The 20,673-nt window shown below is 43.3% G+C and overlaps 1 protein-coding gene and 1 long non-coding RNA gene across 2 annotated transcripts in view; one reads left to right on the top strand and one right to left on the bottom strand.

The window, feature by feature from the left end:
• LOC114235298 (uncharacterized) overlaps positions 1-20,673 on the top strand; it is a 273,916-nt gene that overhangs the window by 59,563 nt on the left and 193,680 nt on the right. The window lies entirely within an intron of this gene.
• LOC103295206 (60S ribosomal protein L17-like) lies at positions 18,388-18,998 on the bottom strand. Its single transcript, XM_054729944.1, has one exon. It carries the CDS (start codon positions 18,975-18,977, stop codon positions 18,423-18,425), a length of 555 nt encoding a protein of 184 aa, XP_054585919.1. The 5' UTR covers positions 18,978-18,998; the 3' UTR covers positions 18,388-18,422.

Genomic DNA, 20,673 nt, shown 5'->3' with positions numbered 1-20,673 from the left:
TGTGTGTGTGTGTGTGTGTTAAATTGCTGTAACTCTGACTGTGGATCAGAAATAGCTGTTCATAATGACGACTGCAGCAGGCTTTGTATTAAACTGGTTATTCCTCAGCTGTCAGAGGTAGCGTATATGGAGCCAGAACCAGTGCTCTACACTAACAGTGAACCACGATTTCAGGTATTGGAAAGGGCCTTCTCTTGCTGACCCAGCGAAATACTTTGCCTGCCTGCTCAGTGGTTCAGAAAATTATTTTAAGAGCAGACAGACTCACGATAGACCCATACAATGAAATTCTGTAGATTGAGAATAATTTAGACTTATATGTAATGGCATGAAAATCTATCCAAGATATATTATCAAATGAAAATCAATACTACAAGTTCATATAGTTTTATAAAAATTGCAGATAAACATCTATTTTTTACAGCTTTATGCAATACAATGATCATATAACATCGTGTACGGTGTGATGACTTGATATGGGTATATATTGCAGAATGGTTACCACAATAAAGTTACTTAGCACATCCTTCACCTCACATAATTACCATTTCATTGTTACGATGAGAACATTAAAGCTCCACTCTCATTGCATATACATTTCAGACATGTAATAGAGCAGCGGTCACCAACCTTTTGGACTTTGTGGACCACCAGTTGGTGACCGCTGTAATCGACGATTGTTAATTATTGTCACCGAGCTATACCTTAGATCCCCAGAACTTGTTTATCTTACAACTGAAAGTTTGTAGCCCTTTGGCCAGCATCTCCTCATTTCCCTCACTCCTCAGCCACTGGCAACCCCTTCATGTCTCTGAGTTTGATGTTTTTAGATTCCACACGTAAGTGGTTTCATTCAGTACTTATGTTTCTGTGTCTGACTTATTTCACTTAGCACAATCCCCTCAAGGTCTATTTATATATATTTTTAAAAGGAGACAAAGGAAATAAGTGTGACTATTATAAACCTGAATGTCAGCAGGGGTAATTTATGGGTCGTAGGATTTCCTTTGCTTCCCTGCAAGGGCAAGTCCTGGTGGGCAGGAATGCATAGAGATGGTCACCTCTTAAGGTAGTCATTTTAAAATCCAAGGTTTATCATTCTGAAATGCTAATAAGTAAGACAGATAAGAGTGGAATTCTCTCACTGAAATGCAAGAGAGGAAGCAGATCTTTTTGTATCCCTGCTCCCCTGTCCCTCCAGCCCCCTGCATTTGTTCCCAGGCATCTCCTGGGAACAAGGAAAACAAGGAAACACAGTTTGGATAATGGCCCTGGGGTGTGGAGAGCAAGCCCTGGAGTTGGGTTTTACAACAATGACCTTAAAAACCAGCCATCTGTCTAATGAAAAATCCAACTAGCCAGGACTGCATTCCTTCAAGTGTGCTGTGGTCACAGCGGCCAAGGTATTAAGTTAAATATTAAACAAATGCTAAGGAATCCTTTATGGTCTAAGACTTAGTATCTTTATGTCCGTTGGTGCCATGAAACTTTACTGCTAGAGTGGACAGATCTGAGGAGGCTAATGATCGCAAACCCAGCAGGATATTGTGCAGCTGTTATGCACAAGAGCAGATCCCGTTACTCAGGGAGAGCTGGAGTGCTACTGTATATCGCTTGTGGGCTGGAGAGGGCCTTAGTCGGAGCTTTGAGAAATGACGTGGAAAAGGTTTTTATTTGCAGAGCTTCCAGTATGATGGCTGCTGAGTTGTTTTCCAAGACCTCAGACCCCAAGAATGCATTTGCATATGTTATATTGTGAATCAGAAGACGCCTTAATCAATAAGCCAAATTAATTTGGAGTCTTTTATTATTACGCTAGCACTAGCAGGCTCAGAGTAGAATGTCTCTGTCAAATTCTGGGCCCCAACATGGTGGAAGTCTTCCCTATTTATACTTTTTTTCAGCTCTTTGTCTTCCAAATTTGGAACGAGACTTCCGGACCTTCTGAGAAAAAGTCCTGTGTGCTGGGACAGGGCCGTGAGACCATATCTCAAGGTCTGGCCTGGTGCCAGCACTGACAACTCTGTCTGGGGCAGAGTTTATGGCCTCTCTGGAATGGGAGTAGTCTTATTTTTCCCTATTATTTAAGCAAGCAAGCATTTACAGAAGTAAAAATAGCAGGGTTAAAATTTCAAACAGCAGTTTTTACACAAGATGGAGGTTACTGTGCTTCACATGGACAGGGAAGGTGGGTGGCCTGGACACACTGGGTGCCACCCCAATTTACAATGATGAGTTATGTTTCTCTTTTATGCATTGCTATGCCAGTTAAGGCTTTATTTGAAAAAAACAAAACAAAACTGCTGTAGAATAGCACAAGTTTGAGCACTGCTGCCTGACCTATCCACCGGTGTGCTGGAAGTGGAAGTGCATTTGAATTGGGTCAAGTGCTGGTTTCTGTAAGCTCAGAGTTCATATTCAAAACAGAAATATTTTTGTCCATGAGAAGGGGAGGGAAAGCTTTATGCATTAACCTTTTGCCTTGGATGTGATCATTTATTTGCTGCAGTGAACTAAGATAAAACTTTAAGTCTAATTAAAAAATGAATTATTGTTAATTGTAGAAAGAAAAAATGTCACTCTGCATAAAGACAAAAACAACGCATCACATTCCCACAGCCAGAGAAAACTACCAGGAATATTTCCTGTAAGCCTGTTTTCTGTGCACCCACCTATGTGCTATGTATTGGACGTGGTAGCCTATGTAAAGTTTATTTTCTGTTCCTACTGTTTTACATTGCATTGTGAGCCTTTCACCCACTGTGAAAAGTTCCATTGTGTGGAAGTATAATTTACTTTACTACTATGTTCTTTTTGGATATTTAGGTTGTTTTAAATATTTTACTTGTATGAATAATGCAGGGTACCTCTTTGTAAATGAATATTTAATAGTATCTTATATTTTTTATCAGATAGAGGACTAGAATTATGATTACTGAGTAAAGAATAGAGAGGATTATCTTTAAAGCTAACTGCATATGTATGCGCGCGCGCGCGCGCGCATACACACACACACACACACACACACACACACACACACACTGGCGCTCAGCTACAGGACGGTGTATCCACCTTGCGGGGTGTGTGGTCGCTGCTACTGCTCCCTGCTCAGCAGTACACATTAGCATTGCTATTGCCTTTTTTGGGGGTGGGATGGGGGGAGAATTTGATCCATCCATTTAAGAAATATTAAGCACCTATTATGTTATAGTCACTATTCTATAAAATGGGGGAGTATAGTAGAAATAAAACCAAGTCCTTGCTCTCATTAAACTTATATCTAGCAAGGAAACTGGTAATAAGCAAATGCATAAATGTACAGTGTACATCATTGTACGGTTGCAATGAGCTGTTATTATAAAAAGCATCGGCGAGTGGGGGGTGGCTGTGGTGAAATCTGCCACCAATTATCTCTGAGGCCCCTTTCAGATTCCTGGGCAAGATGTACTCTTCATTTGGGCCCGTTTATTTTGTAGCTAAGTACATTCATTTATTAGTTCATTACTTTGTTCTACATAATCCCTTTAGGATTTGCAGTCCTTTATTACATAGCGGTCCCCAAATTAGTGCGGTGTTTTTATTCTTTTATTACATTTATTGTAATAATTTGTATGCCACAAAATTTACTTGAACAAAAGATTCAATATGGAGAGCCATGATTACTTGAGATTTTTGCATGTTTTCTTTCTGTTTTTGTTGTTTTCTTTCAGTGGGGCTAAGGAATAGTCAAGGAGCAATAGTACCTTCTTGCCATCTTTAGTGTTTGTCATTGTGTGGTTAGAGGAGAAAAAGGAGATTTATGAAAATCCTAACTGCTTCAGATATTCAGAGTACATGTTGAACATGACAGATATAATTATGAGGAGAGTGTAAAGTTCTCAGAACTGTGCCTGGCCCACAAAAAAGGCTCAGTAAGTTTTAGACGTTGTTGTTGTGATTGATTATTTTATGGTGATTTATCACTGTATCTCTGAGAATTGCTCACAGACTCTTGGGCCAGATGAACTACATCTTAGGGTCACTTTCTTACTCAATTTTGCATAAGCACATTCATCAAATAGTTCTGTTCTCCAACATCCTAGCAGATCTGATTTTCATCTCCTCTCTCCTTTCTTAAAATCTTCAGGTAAAGTCTTTTGATTTCTGGCTACAACAGTTTCCCCTCCCTTTCCTAAGACAGAGACTTGTTACACTCAGACACAATTTCTACTCTGCCCAGCTCTCCTGGTTCAGTGCCTTTCTGGTGACCTCTGGTATGTGAAACCTGCTGAGATGATCGATCTTCTTTTATGACTGTCTATCCCACAGGATTATAATATTTTGTGCACCCCACCAACAGTAGCATCCTTCACCAGTTCTCCAATTATTGGGAGATTGGAAACATTTTGAAACATGTATTCTTATTTTGGTTAATGAACTTTGGACTTTCTTGGGAGGATCTCCCCCATCTCATGCTCACAAATTAATTTCCTAGGTGTTTCTTCTTCTTTCCCTTCCCTTCTTCTCCCACATTCCATGCTGGGGAATTCTCCATGGGCATGTGGGCAGGCTGATTTTCACTTTGGCTGCACGCTGAAATTATCTTCTGCAGTTTAGAAAATACTGTTGTTGGGTTCCCAGTCCCAAAGATTCTTTCTTAATCTCTTTGGGGCAGTGGTTATTAAAGTGTGCTTTTGTGTGTTTTCATGAGACTTCTGGTTGATTCTGCTGCATGCCAAAATTTAAGAACCACTGGTCTGGGGTGGCCTGATCCTGGGCCTTTAATGAGATAATTGTCAGGGGCAGCCGCTGTTGAGAATCCTCTGGATCAGGTCATCTTAAGAAGTATTGGCATTTCAAAAGTAATCAAACTTTTAATGACAAGGGTTCTGTATACACAGAAGTAAAACTTTTATTCATTTGTCAGCTCCTACTTGTGGACACATGGTAGGCTGAATTATCACATTGTCTCTGAATGAAGCTTAGCTTTCAGCTTTCTAGTACGAGACAGCTTTATTATTGATCCCTTGTGCCTTCTTCTGGAAAATTGTATATCATCGATAAAGCTTTGGCATGGGATATTGAGTTAGGCTGATTCTTGCATTTCGCTGCGTTCCTAATTAAGCCAGTTTGTATGAAAGACTTGACAGACGAGACTTGGAATCAAATGTATTGATTTGCATATTGATTTTCTTTGAAACTTGTGGTTGCCACTGTATATCACACCCAAGCAGTGTCTGCTTTGTTTTGATAAGAAAGATAATTCAGGTTGGGCTTATTGCTTAGGCTGTTAAATTGCAAAATAAAATAAAAGTTAACCATTTTCTTTTACAGCAGGTGGAGGAAAGGTTCAGATTCAAGTTAAAGTGACTAGACTGAGTGTTGACAGGATGCATTTATTTCCCCTGGATTTAACAGTTCTGTTTATCTCTAAAACATCCTCAGGCAATTCTATGGCGGTGCTTCTCTACTTTAACATACTTAGAATCCCCTGGAAGGCTGTGGAATACAGGTCCCTGCGCTCCATCCAGAGTTTCTGATTCAGTAGGTCTAGGGTCGAACAGTTGACAAGTTCCCAGGTGACTGGGCTGCTCCTGCTGGTGGTGGTGGAGGACATGCTTTGAGGACCACTGTTCTCAAGCATTTTAGATTATATCTCATAGTACAGTAGTACATTATTACATAGGGTATATCTAAGAGAAAATGGTAAAAATGATCTTCCAAAGGTTACCCAAGAATGTGTTTTATCACAGGGTGTAGAAATGTGCTAGAATGATTCCAAAATGTTTGCTCTAAATACAAATTTCATACTCTCCTTATTCCATTTGTAGCTATGGGGCCCCCATCCTCTCTAATAAAAGAGTAATATGCAAATTAACCATCACTCTGCTACACAAGCCATGCCCACCAGCCAAGCCACGCCCACCAGCCAATCAGGGTGAGCATGCAAATTAACTCCAACCAAGATGGCTACCAGAAGGGAGGCTTGGGTTTCCCCGGCAACAGAGGAAGCCAAGCTTTCCACACACTCTGGTGGGCCCAGGCCTCCACTCAAGGATACAAAGTTTCAGTTATAGAAGGTAAACAAATTCAAACAGAAATGGCGGTAGCCACAGATCGAGCAGGAGGCTTGGCTCCTCTCCAGGCTGCAAAGTTTCAATTGTAGAAGGTAAATAAATTCCAGATACCAGAGCCTCCACTTAGGTTGCCAGGGGCGTGGCTGGCCTGCAAACCACCACAGGCCCCTCGCCCAGGCTGCTCCACGCCCCAAGGGAACCCCACCCTGATCCAGGACACCCTTCAGGGCAAACCAGCTGGCCCCCACCCCTGCACCAGGCCTCTATCCTATCTAATAAAAGAGTAATATGCAGATTGACCATCCCTCCAACACACTAGATCAAGATAGCTGCCCCTTTGTGGTCAAAGATCCTGACCCCATGTGGACACAAGATGGCCACCACAAGATTGCCAGCAGGGGAGGGCAATTGGGAGGGACCAGGCCTGCAAGGGAAGGCAGTTGAGAGGGACCAGGCCTACAAGGGAGGGCAGTTGGAGGCAATCAACCCTGTAGAGGAGGGCAGTTAGGGGTGACCAGGCCAGCAGAGAAGGGAAGCTGGGGGCAAACAGGCTGGCAGGGGAGCAGTTAGACATCAATCAGGCTGGCATGGGAGTGGTTAGGGTGATCAGGCTGGCAGGCAGAAGTGGTTAGAGGAAATCAGGAAGGCAGGCAGGCGAGCAGTTGGGAGCCAGCAGTCCTGGATTGTGAGAGGGATGTCTGGTGGGATCGGGCCTAAATGGGCAGTTGGACATCCCTCGAGGGGTTCCAGATTGGAGAGGGTGCAAGCTGGGCTGAGGGACACCCCCCTCCCTCTGCCCCCGTACACGAATTTCGTGTACCGGGCCTCTAGTAATAATATAAAACAGCCATCCAGAGATTTGACCTTACCATGTCCCCTCACATCATGGGAATATTGTCTGTAGTGCTGAACTAACATCATTTTCCAGTTCATATCCCACAAGGATTTATATCAACTAGTAGTGATGAGCCACGTCTGTTTTCTGGATCCATGGCATCTACAGCGAAAGCACCCAAAATTAGATTGTGAAAATTTCCATTGCTACGGAATGCTCTCAGCTTTAGCATGTCCAAATCTATCATGATAAGCCCATACACCACCGAAAAGGCAGCCTTTGTACATAAAAGCTCTTACATAAGAGTTTAAGAGAAAAGAGAAGATTCCTACATCCTACCTCCTAACTGCAAGGAATTTACCATGGAAGGTGGCAAATGCTATGAACCAGGGCTCCTCCTCAACTAGAACTGGTGGTTGATCATTTCATAAGCCCCCTCTGCCTGGCACAAGGTGGTGGTCAATAAACGTCAGCTGAACTTAGAGGGAAAGGGATTTTGGAAAAGTTCATTTTACGTGGGTCTGAGAATGGGCACCTATGGAAGCCCTGATGGAGGTGTGAGGAAACCTGGGTGGATCTGGGGCAGTTACGGATCGGTCCTGGGGCGACGAGGGCCTCGTTGGTCATTATGATTACTGTTCCCATCCTGCCTACAATCTTGCCTTGCAGTAAGCAATGTGTGGGGCCAGGCTTGTTTTTAAAACACAGTCTTCAGGGGTTGTCCTTGATAGCCAGTTCCTTACTTCAAGAAGCTGGTAATACCTGGTGATACCAATGGAATGTTACTGAGGGGAAGAGAGATTGAATTTTTTTTGTATTTATTTTTAGCTGAGACCTCAAGACACGGGCCCTGAGAGACTGCCTATTTCAGTTGCAAATATAATTATGTTGATTGTCATATGGCTATATCATGATGTACATTTACTTCTTCTGAACTGCTTGGTGTGACTACTCTAAGGTGACAGGTTAGTGGTGCTGCTGTTTAAGGTCACTGGAAGGGCATGTGTTCCTAGCTCTGCAGAGCCACATGGACTGGGGAATAGCAGCAATTATTTGTGATTCTGCCCCAAATGTTGGTCGGAGGAGGAGGGGTTGGTGCGTGAGGCTGAAGTGGCGGCCGAGTCTCTGTTTCATTTAAAGATGGGCTCCTCCATCCTCCCTACATTGGGCCAAAGGAGACATTTTATTATTTTTAAAATTTTATTTTCTTACTGTAACATATATTCATACTCCTTGTAAAATAAAATATAAAAGATGCCTGGCCTGTGTGACTCAGGGGTAGAATGTTGACTTATGAACCAGGAGGTTATGATTCGATTCCTGGTCAGGGCACATGGCCAAGTTTCATGTTCGATCCCCGGTAGGGGCATGCAGGAGGCACTAGGGGAATATATCAGTTAGATCCCTCTCTCCCTCCCTTGCTCTCTCTATAATCAATAAAACATATTAAAAAAAAAGACAATACACAAAGGAATAAAGAAGAAAGTAAAAAATAAATCACCTGACAATCACTTTGAGATGACTCTTTAAAAATTTTGGTTTTTATCTTTCTAGATTTTAAATATATCCTTGGCCCTACCAGTCAAAAAGATTGGATTGAGCTTTATTTTTCACAATTTATATTTAAAAACAACAAATTTCCTTGCAGTTCCTACATATTAAATTAATATTTTAATAATATGTTTCTTAACTCATTAGCCCCATGGAGATTCTGATGTGGTGCCTAACTCTGCTGAAACATACAGTTCATGATTTGAAAGACTTAAAAGCTAGCTTGTACTCTCGGTATATTACCTTTGGCTTCATTGGAAATTATGAGAGCAGATTGATTGGAGAGGGTAGGAAAATCTGAGCCCATTGGCCCTTGAATGTCCCAGAGTTCTGAGAAATTTCTCTCTAAGGGGATGAGGAAACTGGAAATGCAGGTGGGGGTTTATTGTTGGCCTATTCACTCAGCGGACATCTGTACTGACTCTGGGTCAGGTACTGGTTTCCCAGAGACGAGGGAGATGCAGCACTGCTCACAGTGGTGGGCATAGCCATGTACACAAGTTATGATAGGATGTGATGATTCTATTTCAGGGATTTTAGAGAGAAAGCTGTGGGATCGCAAAGGATATGATACAGTGATTAATTCTCCCTGGAGGCACTAGGGGAATATATCAGTTAGATCCTTTTTTTGTGCAAATGAAAACTCAACATAAACTTAAACAAAAAACAAAATCCTGCTCCTTTCAAAATCCAGCGATTCAAATAGTGTCATTAAAAATATGCCTCCTCATGGGAGGAGGAACCAAGATGGCGGCATAGTTAAACAACTAATCTGCTGCCTCACACAACAATTTCAAAAACACAACTAAAAGACAAAAACGTCTACCACCCAGAACCACGGGAAAGCTGGCTGAGTGGAAGATTTACAGCTGAGAAGAGAAAGGAGCACAATCGCTGAAAAGCTGAGGTACGGAGGCACGCGAATCGGGCCGGCTGGCGGCTGGGTGCGCGGCTTTTCTTCAACCCGCAGGGAGACAAGCTCCCGATCACTCTGAAATCCAGTTTCTGGGGACACTCGGGGGACCCAGACGCCTACGGGGAGAGGCTGGACTCTCGGCCATCGGGTCGGAAAGTGAGAGTGACTTTTTTGCAGTGGTGCGCCCAGCAATCATTGTTTATTGCGCTGGAGCGCGGGGCGCAGGGACTTGGAAACGTGGAAAGGCAGAGACGGCTGAGGGCAGCCATCGCCGTTGGCCACGCCCCAGCCTAGTGACGCCCTGAGACCCCGCCCCGCCCTGAGGCCCCGCCCCGCACATTCTACAAACCCGCCCAGGCTCCACACAGCGGCTTTTGCATATAAATGGCCTGTTCTGTGGCAGCTTAACCAACTACAGCTCCAGACTGCTCCAAAACCGCCCAAGCAAAGGAGGAGAAAACTAGCCTTTGCTGTAGCTCCTGCTGGGGAACACACAGTACACAAGGGTACACCAAGAGTGTCCACCTCAAGTAACTGGAAGGCTGACCCGTTGAACCAATAGGACACCTAGTACACAAAACTACCCTACCAACTCAGGGAAGCAGAGAATATGAGAAGGCAAGGAAACAGATCACAAACCAAAGAAATGGAGGAGAATAAGCGACTGGACATAGAGTTCAAAACCACGGTTATAAGGTTTTTCAAGAATTTCATGGAAAAGGCCGATAAATTCAATGAGACCCTTGAGGATATGAAAAAGGACCAACTAGAAATTAAACATACACGGACTGAGATAAAAAATATTATACAGAGACCCAAAAGCAGACTAGAGGATTGCAAGAATCAACTCAAAGATTTGGAATACAAAGAGGCCAAGGACACTCCTCCAGAGAAGCATGAAGTGAAGAGAATTCAGAAAGTTGAAGATAGTGTAAGAAGCCTCTGGGACAATTTCAAGCGAACCAACATCAGAATTATGGGGGTACCAGAAGAAGAGAGAGAGCAAGATGCTGAAAACCTATTTGAAGAAATAATGAACGAAAACTTCCCCCACCTGATGAAAGAAATAGACTTACGAGTCCAGGAAGCACACAGAACCCCAAACAAAAGGGATCCAAAGAGGACCACACCAAGACACATCATAATTAAAATGCCAAGAGCAAAAGACAAAGAGAGAATCTTACAAGCAGCAAGAGAAAAACAGTTAGTTACCTACAAGGGAGCTCCCATACGATTATCAGCTAATTTCTCAACAGAAACCATGCAGGCCAGACGGGAGTGGCAAGAAATATTCAAAGTGATGAATAGCAGGAACCTACAACCAAGACTACTCTACCCAGCAAAGTTATCATTCAGAATTGAAGGGCAGATAAAGAGCTTCACAGATAAGAAAAAGCTAAAGGAGTTCATCACCACCAAACCAGCATTATATGAAATGCTGAAAGGTATTCTTTAAAAAGAGGAAAAAGAAGAAGAAAGATAAAAATTATGAACAACAATTACATATATATCAACAAGTGAATCTAAAAGTCAAGTGAATTAAAAATCTGAGGAACAGAATAAACTGGTGAACTTAATAGAATCAGAGGCATAGAATGGGAGTGGATTGATAATTCTCAGGGGGAAAGGGGTGTCTGTGTGGGGAGTATGGGAAGAGACTGGACAAAAATCATACACCTATGGATAAGGACAGCGGGGGGGGGGGGAGGTAAGGGAAGAGGGGGGGTAGGAACTGGGTGGTGGGGAGATATGTGGGGAAAAAGGAGAAACAATTGTAATCTGAACAATAAAGATTCATTAAAAAAAAAAAAATAAAAATATGCCTCTTGTTTTCCTTGTCTTGACTATTTCTTCCTCAGTAAAGGCTCTATATTTTTGCAAGCTCTTTCCATGTGATGGAGGAATATGGTCTGCTGTTTCCCCCCATCCTATAGCCTCAGGATGACTTTAACAGATTATTTTGTTCAGGCCTCTTTCCTAGCAGTGGGGAGGAGTTCTAGTGAGAAGGTGTCTGGACCAGCTGGTATCACCTGTCCATCTTTGAACCAGTCCCTATGTCCAGCATTTTCATTGTCTAGGTTTAGGTCACATAACCTTTCCTAATGCCTCCCTTGAAGGCTATGTGCTGAGAGTGGGGAAGGGTTGTGTCCTAAGCCAGCAGGAATGGATGCTGGTAGCTGTCCACTATTGGAAGGGCTTCCCTGGAGGTGACACTTGGCTTGCACTTTGCAGGAATGAGTGGTCCTTCTTACCACGTAAAGGATTTGAGTGTCAGGGGAATGATTTGGTGGCTGAATTAGAGTATGCGAAAGAGAAGGCAGATGGGGTGAGGCCACAAACAGAGGAGACATGAATCCAAACTGTGAAAGGCCTTTGAGACTACACCAAGGAATTTGTATGAAGGTGCCAATGGAAGCTTTTAATGGCTAAATGATATGGTTAGTTTTGACTCTTAGGAAGGCAGCTCTGGTGAACAGGATTGAAGATGGATTTGAATGGGGAGAATCTGGTTTTGTCAGAAAGAGGTATAATTCTATTGAGTGTGGCATACTCCGTTTGCCAGCTCCAGAATGGAGGCCTGGGGCACCTGGCTGAGGATTGTGGAGGAACAAATGCCAATGGGTTAGCAACTTCTGTCATCTGAATGGGACAGAGGGTGGTGGGGTACAGCCTATGCATTCATTGATCCTGATCAAGCTATTGCAAATGAGGGATTATTACAGTTTTAACCCCCTACCTTTTTTTTTTCCCCAAAAAGAAAAAGAAATTTTTAACAACTTGCATGTCCCTTATGTATTTGTCTATTTATTACCATCATCATTTTATTATTTGTTGACAATAGACTAGGATAGTCATATTTCAATATGGCTCCCCTTATATATCAGTGAAACAACAAAACATTGCTATTTGATCCAATATAAGTGGAACTTATATATGTTTTTTAAAGTAAGAAATTCCTGCTTAAAAGTGTCTTCCTGAGAGTGTTCTGGGAACTGAACAGTGACTGGTATTCCCTGTGGTAGTGGCTGTCACATGGCCCCTACTCTTTGGTCTTGAGATATAACTTTTCATCTAATTTCTCTTGGCTCGAGTCTTAAGGCATAATAAGAGATGTATTGGATTGAACTAATTTTCTTAGGTTTTGTACTCTCGGTATATGGATGACTAGATTAATTTATAGTGCTATTAATCTGTTGCCCTTCATCAGCCATAAATTCAATTTCCTGCATTAAGGTATAATTCTAGAGGGGATAGGATAAGGACAGATTTCAGGCCATGAGTATCAAGTTATTAAAGATGAATGTGCGAATGACTGTGAGGAACAAAATGAACTAATGGACTTTATAAAAGTAAATATTTTAAGATGGACAGCCACTTAGTACCCTCTTTAAATGTATGAACATAAGTGGTGAAACCAGACTCTTCGAGATCTGATTCCTCCCTACCTTTTCAGCTGCTTCTGTCGACACCGGCCTGCTTCTACTTTATTTCTCTACCTGGCACGATTTTTTTTTTTTGCTCACTCACCATTTTCCAAAGGCCAATTCATTGGCCACTGCTAGGAGGCATTTATCGATGTCCCCTCCCTTCTCTCCTTCCTATCCCTTAAACATGCGTCCATTATTTCACTCACCCTGCTTGACTGCAATGATTTATTTGTCCACTTCTCTTCTCTACTTGATGGTAGAGCTTATTTGTGATGTAGGGTGTAGTCTACTCTGGTGGGAGATCCATAAATGCCTGCTGGATTGATTGAATGCCAGTGTCACAGGTATCTCAGGAGACTCTCTGAACCTTAGTATACGGCAGCAGAAAAAACATTGAGATTAGCTCCTTCCCCAGCCTCCTAATGCCAGGGGCACGGAAGACCTCTGTGTGAAAGGGTTTCGAAGTTGAGATGTTTCAGTGGAGTCCAGTGGCCTCTTCATTAATTGTTGGCGGATTTGAAACAGGCACGGTCACCTCTGACATGGCTGAGTAGATCAAGGGGGTGTTACTCACCGCTGGGAACACCTTGCTCTCCCCAGGTGCCGGGGACCATGCACTGTCTGCTGCTCGCTGCTGTGGCGGCCCAGAGTCAGGGCCTTTCATTGCTGATGCTCTGTGTGGGGCCTCCCGTGGATCACGTGCTGCTTGTTCCTCCTGCCAGTGTCTTCTTCATTAGAGTGTGGCCAAGTGGAAATTATATTCTGACTGTTACCAAGCCGTAGTAACGTGAACCTCTATAAAAAACGAGTTAGCCCAAACCCAGGTGTAGGCATAGAGCCTTTTCTCCACTCCTGACTTCAAAATGGGACTGGGGCAAAACCCTTGCTTGATAACACTCTGCTGTTGTCAGAGAGAGCTTCCCTGGTCACCCTGTATGAAGCGGCACTCCATCACTCCCCATCCTTTACCCTGCTTTAATTTTCCTCGTACCACGTACCAGCATCTCTGCTCAGCGTCTTCCACTGGCTTCCATTTGTCTTGGAACAGAACCCAGACCCCTCGCCATGGCCTGCTGACCCTGTAGGATTTGCCTCTGCCTTTTTCTCGGCTGTCCTGGCCCTTCCACTCCTACTCATAAGCTCCGTCACACTGGCTTCTTCTTCTTCTCAAAAGTGGGAGCTCGTTTCTGCTGCAGGCCTCTGCATATCTTTTTCCTCCACACGTTTGAATGGCTGATTGCTCCTCATTACTCATATTTCAGCTTCACTGTCCCTTCCTCATAGAGGCTGTCCCTATCGATAGTGGCCCTGTTCTCTGCTCTCCCATCCCATTTTATTACCCTTATGGCACAGACCTGCTTTCTGAAATTATCCTGAAGTGTTTCTTTAAGTGCACCTCCTTACACTTAATGCAGGTTTAATGAGGGAAGTCTTTTTACTTGTTTCCTGCTCTATCCTCACTCCCAAAATGATGTCTGAGTTTTGTTAGGTGCACCTTAAATATTTTTGAAATGAATGAATGAAGCCCTTGTGAATTAGGGTTTATTTCACTAAAAGGAGTTTGTGTTCATAACAGAACCACAGAAGGCATTGGAGAAGGAACTCCAGACCCAAACCCAGTCTTTCTCACTCCATCAGGGAGGATAAGGTTAGGTCCTTTTAATCTCAGAATATAGGGGGTCAGTTATTACTGTGTAGGAGGGCATTATAGCTAATCGTAAGGGAGAATCCACAAATCAGCCACTCAGAATTTGAGGTGAAGAGGGAGAGAGAATTGGAGAGTTGTTAAGGAGGCAGTTAATTTATCATCTCTGTCAATATTTGAAAATCCACCATTAGCCTCTTGCTCCTCCTTTTCAGCTATATGTTTGTCCATCTTCACTCTTTTGGCTATCTTAAGCTGCAAAAAAGTAAGATGAGTGGCCACAGGACAGGATTTTGCCCAGTTAGTTTCTAAAGCAGAGTCACAATCTCTCGAATACCTTCAGGGGCCAGAGGAATAGCAGAAATGGGTGCGTTTCTGTGTGCCAGGAAGTAGAGTGGTGGGCAGGTGAGCTGGAGAGCATATTCCCACTGTCAGGGGCCCACAGTGAAGACGAGAGAAGTCAGCAGCCAGATTGGGCCCTTGGCTGGGCAGCCTGAACGCTTCCGATTTTATGACTATTATTCTTAACCAACCAGTGCAAGTTTCCTGTATGCAAACACTTGTTAACTTCAGTTCAGTGTCTGTTAATTTAAGATTTTGGTGCATGACAAACAAAATTGGTTCATGTGGGTGAAGAAGTAGGCTGGGAATTTTAAAAAATTGAGAGCATCCTAATTGCCCATTTTATTTCCTTCTTTCACTTAAGGACTTGTACCTAATACATTGTGGTTAATTAATCAGAATTAATGGTAAATTATTTGCTATGTTGTTATTTTCTCAAAATCCCAAAGTCCCTGTTTTCTTAGTATTATTTATGGATTGTTTACATAGATGTTCTCCTAGAAGTATATTTGAATAGGATATTTGGAAATGTTATCTAGAGCTGTTAAAAAGAGGCTATAATGTTGCTAATAATGAAATTATTATAGGAGCATGTCTGTTTAAAAGAAGATTAAATTACCCATTATCTGATGATCCGTTGGAAGGGAGAAAGTGTATCAGACAAATGGTAATAGTAAGTTTGTTTTCTGGGGAAATTTCAGAATATATTTCTTTTCCTGCTCCGTGGGTACCCAATGTAGAAAATTTAAAATGATTAGCTGGAACTGTGGTTTGTAATGACAAATTAATATCAGGCAAGATTTGTACTAGATAAATTACCTAGCTATGAATCCAGATGATTTAAAAGTGAATTAATAGCCGTTAGGATTGCAATGTCAATGGAAAGAGGCTTGGTGACACGGATCAACATTGGCCTCAGGCAAGTCATTGGCTCTCTAGTAAATAACTCCTGTCCCCTGTACAGATAGTTCATTCCAGCAAGAGACTTCCGAGTCCAGTGTGACTTATTGACCTCGTATAGACCTGTCCCCAGGGTACTTCTTTAAATTTAGCTCTATCTGAGAGTAACTGGGTCCTGATATCTAAGTGCCGTTGAGTAGCCTACGTGAAATGGCATGCGGTGTGAGAGCATTAGCACATGACAAACTGTATATCAACCAACCTTCTATTATTACCTCTTTTCCCACTTAAGATTTAGCGACTGGGACTGAGAGGTGATATTAAACTGACCTTTCACCGCAAGACTTCTCTTTGCAGTAAAGTTAAGGCATAGTGATGGGCAAGATGATCTATCATTAGGATAGTAATCAAGGGACATGAAGGAGATATGCAATTTTTCTTTTAAAAATATTTTTATTGATTTTAGAGAGAGGAAGGGAGAGGGAGAGAGAGAAACATTGATGTGAGGAGAGAGAAAAATTGATCAGTTGCTTCCTGTACATGCACTGACTGGGGCTCAAACCCACAGCCTGGGCATGTGTCCTGACTGAAATTGAACCAGTGACCTTTCGGTTCACAGGATGAAGCTCAATCAACTGAGCCACACTGGCAGGGCAGAGATATGTATGTTTCAATATGCTAGTTCCTCACAGAGTGCTCTGTCTGATGAGGCACACTCTTCTGAGCCCTGGCTTCACTGCCAGTCCTTGGCCACCTGCGTTAGAATCAGCCTGGGAGCGTGTGGGCTGTGCAGGCTCTGGAGTCCTGTGTCAGACCCGCTGGGTTGGAATCACCATGGGGGAGGGCTCAGGAGTCTGCATGGGAACAGGTATGCATATGGGGAACAAGTTAGTCTTCCTCCACTAAATTCTCATTTATCTCCTTCATCTGCGCGTGACCCACGTGGGAGGAGGGTTTATTCCTCTTACATTTCCAGTGAGTCCTACAGAGCGGGGACTAATGATGCTGTTGACTGAATGAATGCATGAGTGCATTTCTACTTCATTTGCTTCTTTCACTGACCATGGATGTAATATAATGAGATTATGTTTTTGGTTTTAAACAGCAACGTAACATAGGAAAAAAGAGTAAAACTAGCCCATTTTAGAAAAGACACTTCAAATTTGAAAACATGACATGTTGAATAGGCTGGCCTTTTTTTTTTTTAAAAAAAGTGCAGTTAGGTGATATCGCACAGTCTGGCACAAAATAGATCTTCAATAAATATTTGTTGAATAGATAAGTGAATTAGTAGATTATGCCTGTTACTAAGTGGTAGTTTTCTGGGGTTTTGAGCACCTTCATGGGGGCATGGTACTAGAGGCTGAATGTCTGTGTTCTCTTAAAATTCATATGTTGAAGCCCCGAAACCCAGTGCAATAGAATTTTTAGGTTTAGACGAGGCCATGAGGGTGGGGAGCCATGATGGGATTGGTGACTTTATAGGAAGAGAGATGAGATAGATGATCTCTCTCTGCCAAGCAAACCAGGAAGATAGCCCTCACAAGCAACCAAATCAACCAGCACCTGGTCAGACTGTGCCTCCAGAATCAAAGCATTAGCCTCCAGAAGCATAAACAATAGGTACCTGTTCCTTAAGCCACCCAGGCAATGGTGTTTTGTTATAGCAGCCTGAGCTGACACGTGGCCATGGGTAAGAAAGGGCTTTCTGGAAAGATAACGTCACCCCATGGGTCAGGCTATGGGTCTGCTTTCTTCCTTAATCTTCAGAGTCCTGTCCTATAGCAGGGGCTAAATAGATGGTTATTGAAAGAATGACTGCGGTAAGGCTTCAGCCCAAAGGAGCAACTGCAGCTTGGCAGCTTTCTACATCCGATGACAGGGCACACTGTGAGGAGCAGGTCCACTCTGCGCCCTCAGAGCTGACCTGCTTGCTCAGAGCTCTGACCCAGCCCTGCTTCCAGGGGTGAGTCTCGGGACAGACTCTGTCCGGGTTCCCTTGAAGGTGAGAGAGGACTTGAAAGAGAGAGGGGATGTGGTGTGAAGGATGCGGCAGGCCAGGTGGACTTCATAGCCACTCTACTGTGTGTGAGCTTTGGGGACGTGTGGCTCCAGCAGCCACAGAGCTCTTTGTAGCCTTCCTCCTGGGACTCGTGTGTGCGGGGAAGCTGTTGTCTCTGACGATACGGGGCCAGCCTCCTCCAGAAGCAGGTTCATTAAGGTGGGTGGACAGCCAAGGAGCACAGACAAGGAAATAGTTTGGAGTAAAACGTAAGCAGATCTGTTTTGGAGACATACCACCTTCGGCAAATTCTCAAGTCACCCCAGCGAGTCAGTGTTGGTCTCTTCATCTACAAAATGGGGCTGATCATGGGGTGGCATCTGTCACCTGTGATTGTGGAATACTTGGGATAATGCACATGGAAACACTGTATATTAATGTCCTATATCAGTGCTAACTTATTCTGTTTACCTTCTGGCTGTGTTCCGTTCAGTTCAACAACAGCCTACTGTATGGTAGACACTGTATGTAGGAGAAAGTTGGATGTGCTGGTATCTAATTACTTTCTATAATATAAAGTAGATAAATGAGTGTTTTAAGAAAAGAACCAGCAGATAATGATGGGGGTTCAAAGGAAGAGAAAAAACAGCCTTTCTATTTTTGAGAGGAGTTGAAATGCTTCATCGAGGAGAAGACTGGATAGGACTTTTTTTTTTAACTTTTATTTAGATTTATTTTATGCTGAATTTACTCCTGGGCCATAAGTTTTTGTTTCTTCAGTTTCGTCTGAGATATCTTTTCCTTCTGTGCAACCTCCTCTTCTGGTTTAGGAACAATCTGCTCCTTCTCAGTACGGATCATCTCAGTGTGGCAGGGAGAGCTCACGTATGGGTTAATCCGCCCATGAGCTCTGTGGGTTCTACGCCGCATCTTGGGCGCTTTGTTCACCTGAATGTGCTCGATGACCAGAGAGACTACATCTAAACCCTTAAGCTCAGCATTGCTCTCGGCATTTTTCAGCATGTGCAGCAAAAACTCAGCACGCTTTTTGGGCCACTGACCCTGTGTCCAGCCCCACTGTTTTGCCTGGGCACACCTACCAACGCCACCATTGTAACGACAGAACGGCACGCACTGCTTCTTTAAAGTGAAGTCCTTCAGATACTTGGTGGCTTTTCGAATATGCCTGCCCTTGATGGCCTGGGCAGTTTCACGCGTGTTCTTGAAGTGAACGCAGAGATTGGAGCCTCTTGATTTGCATGATTTTGTGGGGTTTTCTGGGCCTAGGGAATAGCGAACCATTTTCAGAGGTCACCTATGGCCACTTTGGGGAAGAGCTGGATAGGATTTTTATGGGCTGAGGTATGGAAGAAGAAATTTCCGGGGAAGGGACCACCACCAAACAAGACCAGGCAATCAAGAGATGATGGAGTAAAACTTGAGAGTGGCAAGGAATCCATGTAGGATATTGATGTGGGGGCAGCAGGAGCTGAGATGGGAAAGGTAGCCAGAGTCAGACTGTGCAGGTGGAGACCTGATGTGGCAGGTAAAGGGGACCATTGCAGGCAGTTGGGGAAGGATGTTGGGCTATGTAAGAACAGGGTTTGAGAAGAGTCCAAAGAACAAGTATAACTATCATTGTGACTAACATTATTACTAGACACGGAAAGACTATCAAACAATTTTTTTTTTAAGTTTAACATCAATCTGTGGGATAGCTGTCTGCCTTTGATGTTGGAGGCATCTCATCCTTGAAGAGTCTTTGTTAAGTGCTGTAGGCGGAGGCAAGCATCAAAGGCAGGAGTAGATGCCCATTTGCACTTAGGTGCGTGAGTTTATTTCTTTTTCTCCAGCAAACACAATTTTATTTGAGACTCTAATAAATGTAACAAAAGAAACTTCACTCAAGGAAGGAATATGCACAGTTGTTACCTCCCTTCTGGGAGGGCTCATTTCTTCCCTCCACAGAGGTAAAGGAGCATTTGACTCCATGAGAGCATTTGTAGCATTTTTGTTAGGATTTTTGCTGAAACCGAAAGCTATATTGTTTATAGGTTTTGCATGGCAGAGGATCAAACTCTTTTGGGGGCAATTATTTTCCTGACTTACGGTTTTGCTCCAACTCCTGGGTGTGTTGCTGACGCTCTTGGTGAAAATTCCAAAGTGGAGGCAGCTTCGCTCCCTCGTTAATCTGGCCGTTTAATGTAAGGGCTAATGATGTGATATGTGACCACACTGCAACTGTTAAGCCATATGGCACCTGCTTGCTGTTATTTATGGTGAAGGTATTTATGCCTTTAGGTTCCCGCAGCACCGAGCTACCTCTGAAATGATGCTCCAGAGCACTTTCAGAGGCAGTGGGCGGTACTTCATGCCCTAATCCAACATCCTTGGGCCCAGTCTGTGATGGTGGGGAAAATCAGCACCCAGGATATGTCTGAAGTGAGATGCAGCATGTATTTGCAATGGCACAGAGCAGGAGAGAAATGTAAGGACTCACCTAGAGGCAAAGCGAGACCGCGAGGCTGTCACCCAGAGCTCTTTCGTGGAAAAGAGATTGAAAATGATATTTTCTTGGCTTCTCTTTATGTGGGTGGATTTGGCTTAAACAAACAAACTTGAGAATTGAAAGTGCCAGGTTAAAAAATATTATATATGGGGTACATTTTTATATTAGTAATAAAAATGAGAGGTGTTATGCATCAAACTTTTTATATGCTAGACACATAACTTTACCGGCAGGCAAATACGTGCCCATGTGCCCTTCCATGAGAGACATGGAAACATCCCTGTAAGTGAGATATGAGAAGAGACGTCTTTACCAGACTCCCCCTCCCCGACAGTGAGTGTCATATATGCTGCATCCCTTGGATCATTTACGTACATATGTCCTGCCATATGCATCGCTTCCCCATGATGGGAGGTGGTGCCCGGAGTGGCTTGTTCGTCTCCATAGGGCTGAAAGCAGAACTATTGGACAGATGATATGGCATGGATG

Source organism: Eptesicus fuscus, chromosome 18 (genome assembly GCF_027574615.1).
Source record: "Eptesicus fuscus isolate TK198812 chromosome 18, DD_ASM_mEF_20220401, whole genome shotgun sequence".
NCBI lineage: Eukaryota > Metazoa > Chordata > Mammalia > Chiroptera > Vespertilionidae > Eptesicus > Eptesicus fuscus.
The sequence above is the reverse complement of the archived record's forward strand: the minus strand, read 5'-3'. Positions and strand labels throughout refer to the sequence as shown.

Excerpts from the sequence above, each read along its gene's own strand:
- LOC103295206 (XM_054729944.1), bottom strand. The coding sequence starts at position 18,977 with ATGGTTCGCTATTCCCTAGGCCCAGAAAACCCCACAAAATCATGCAAA.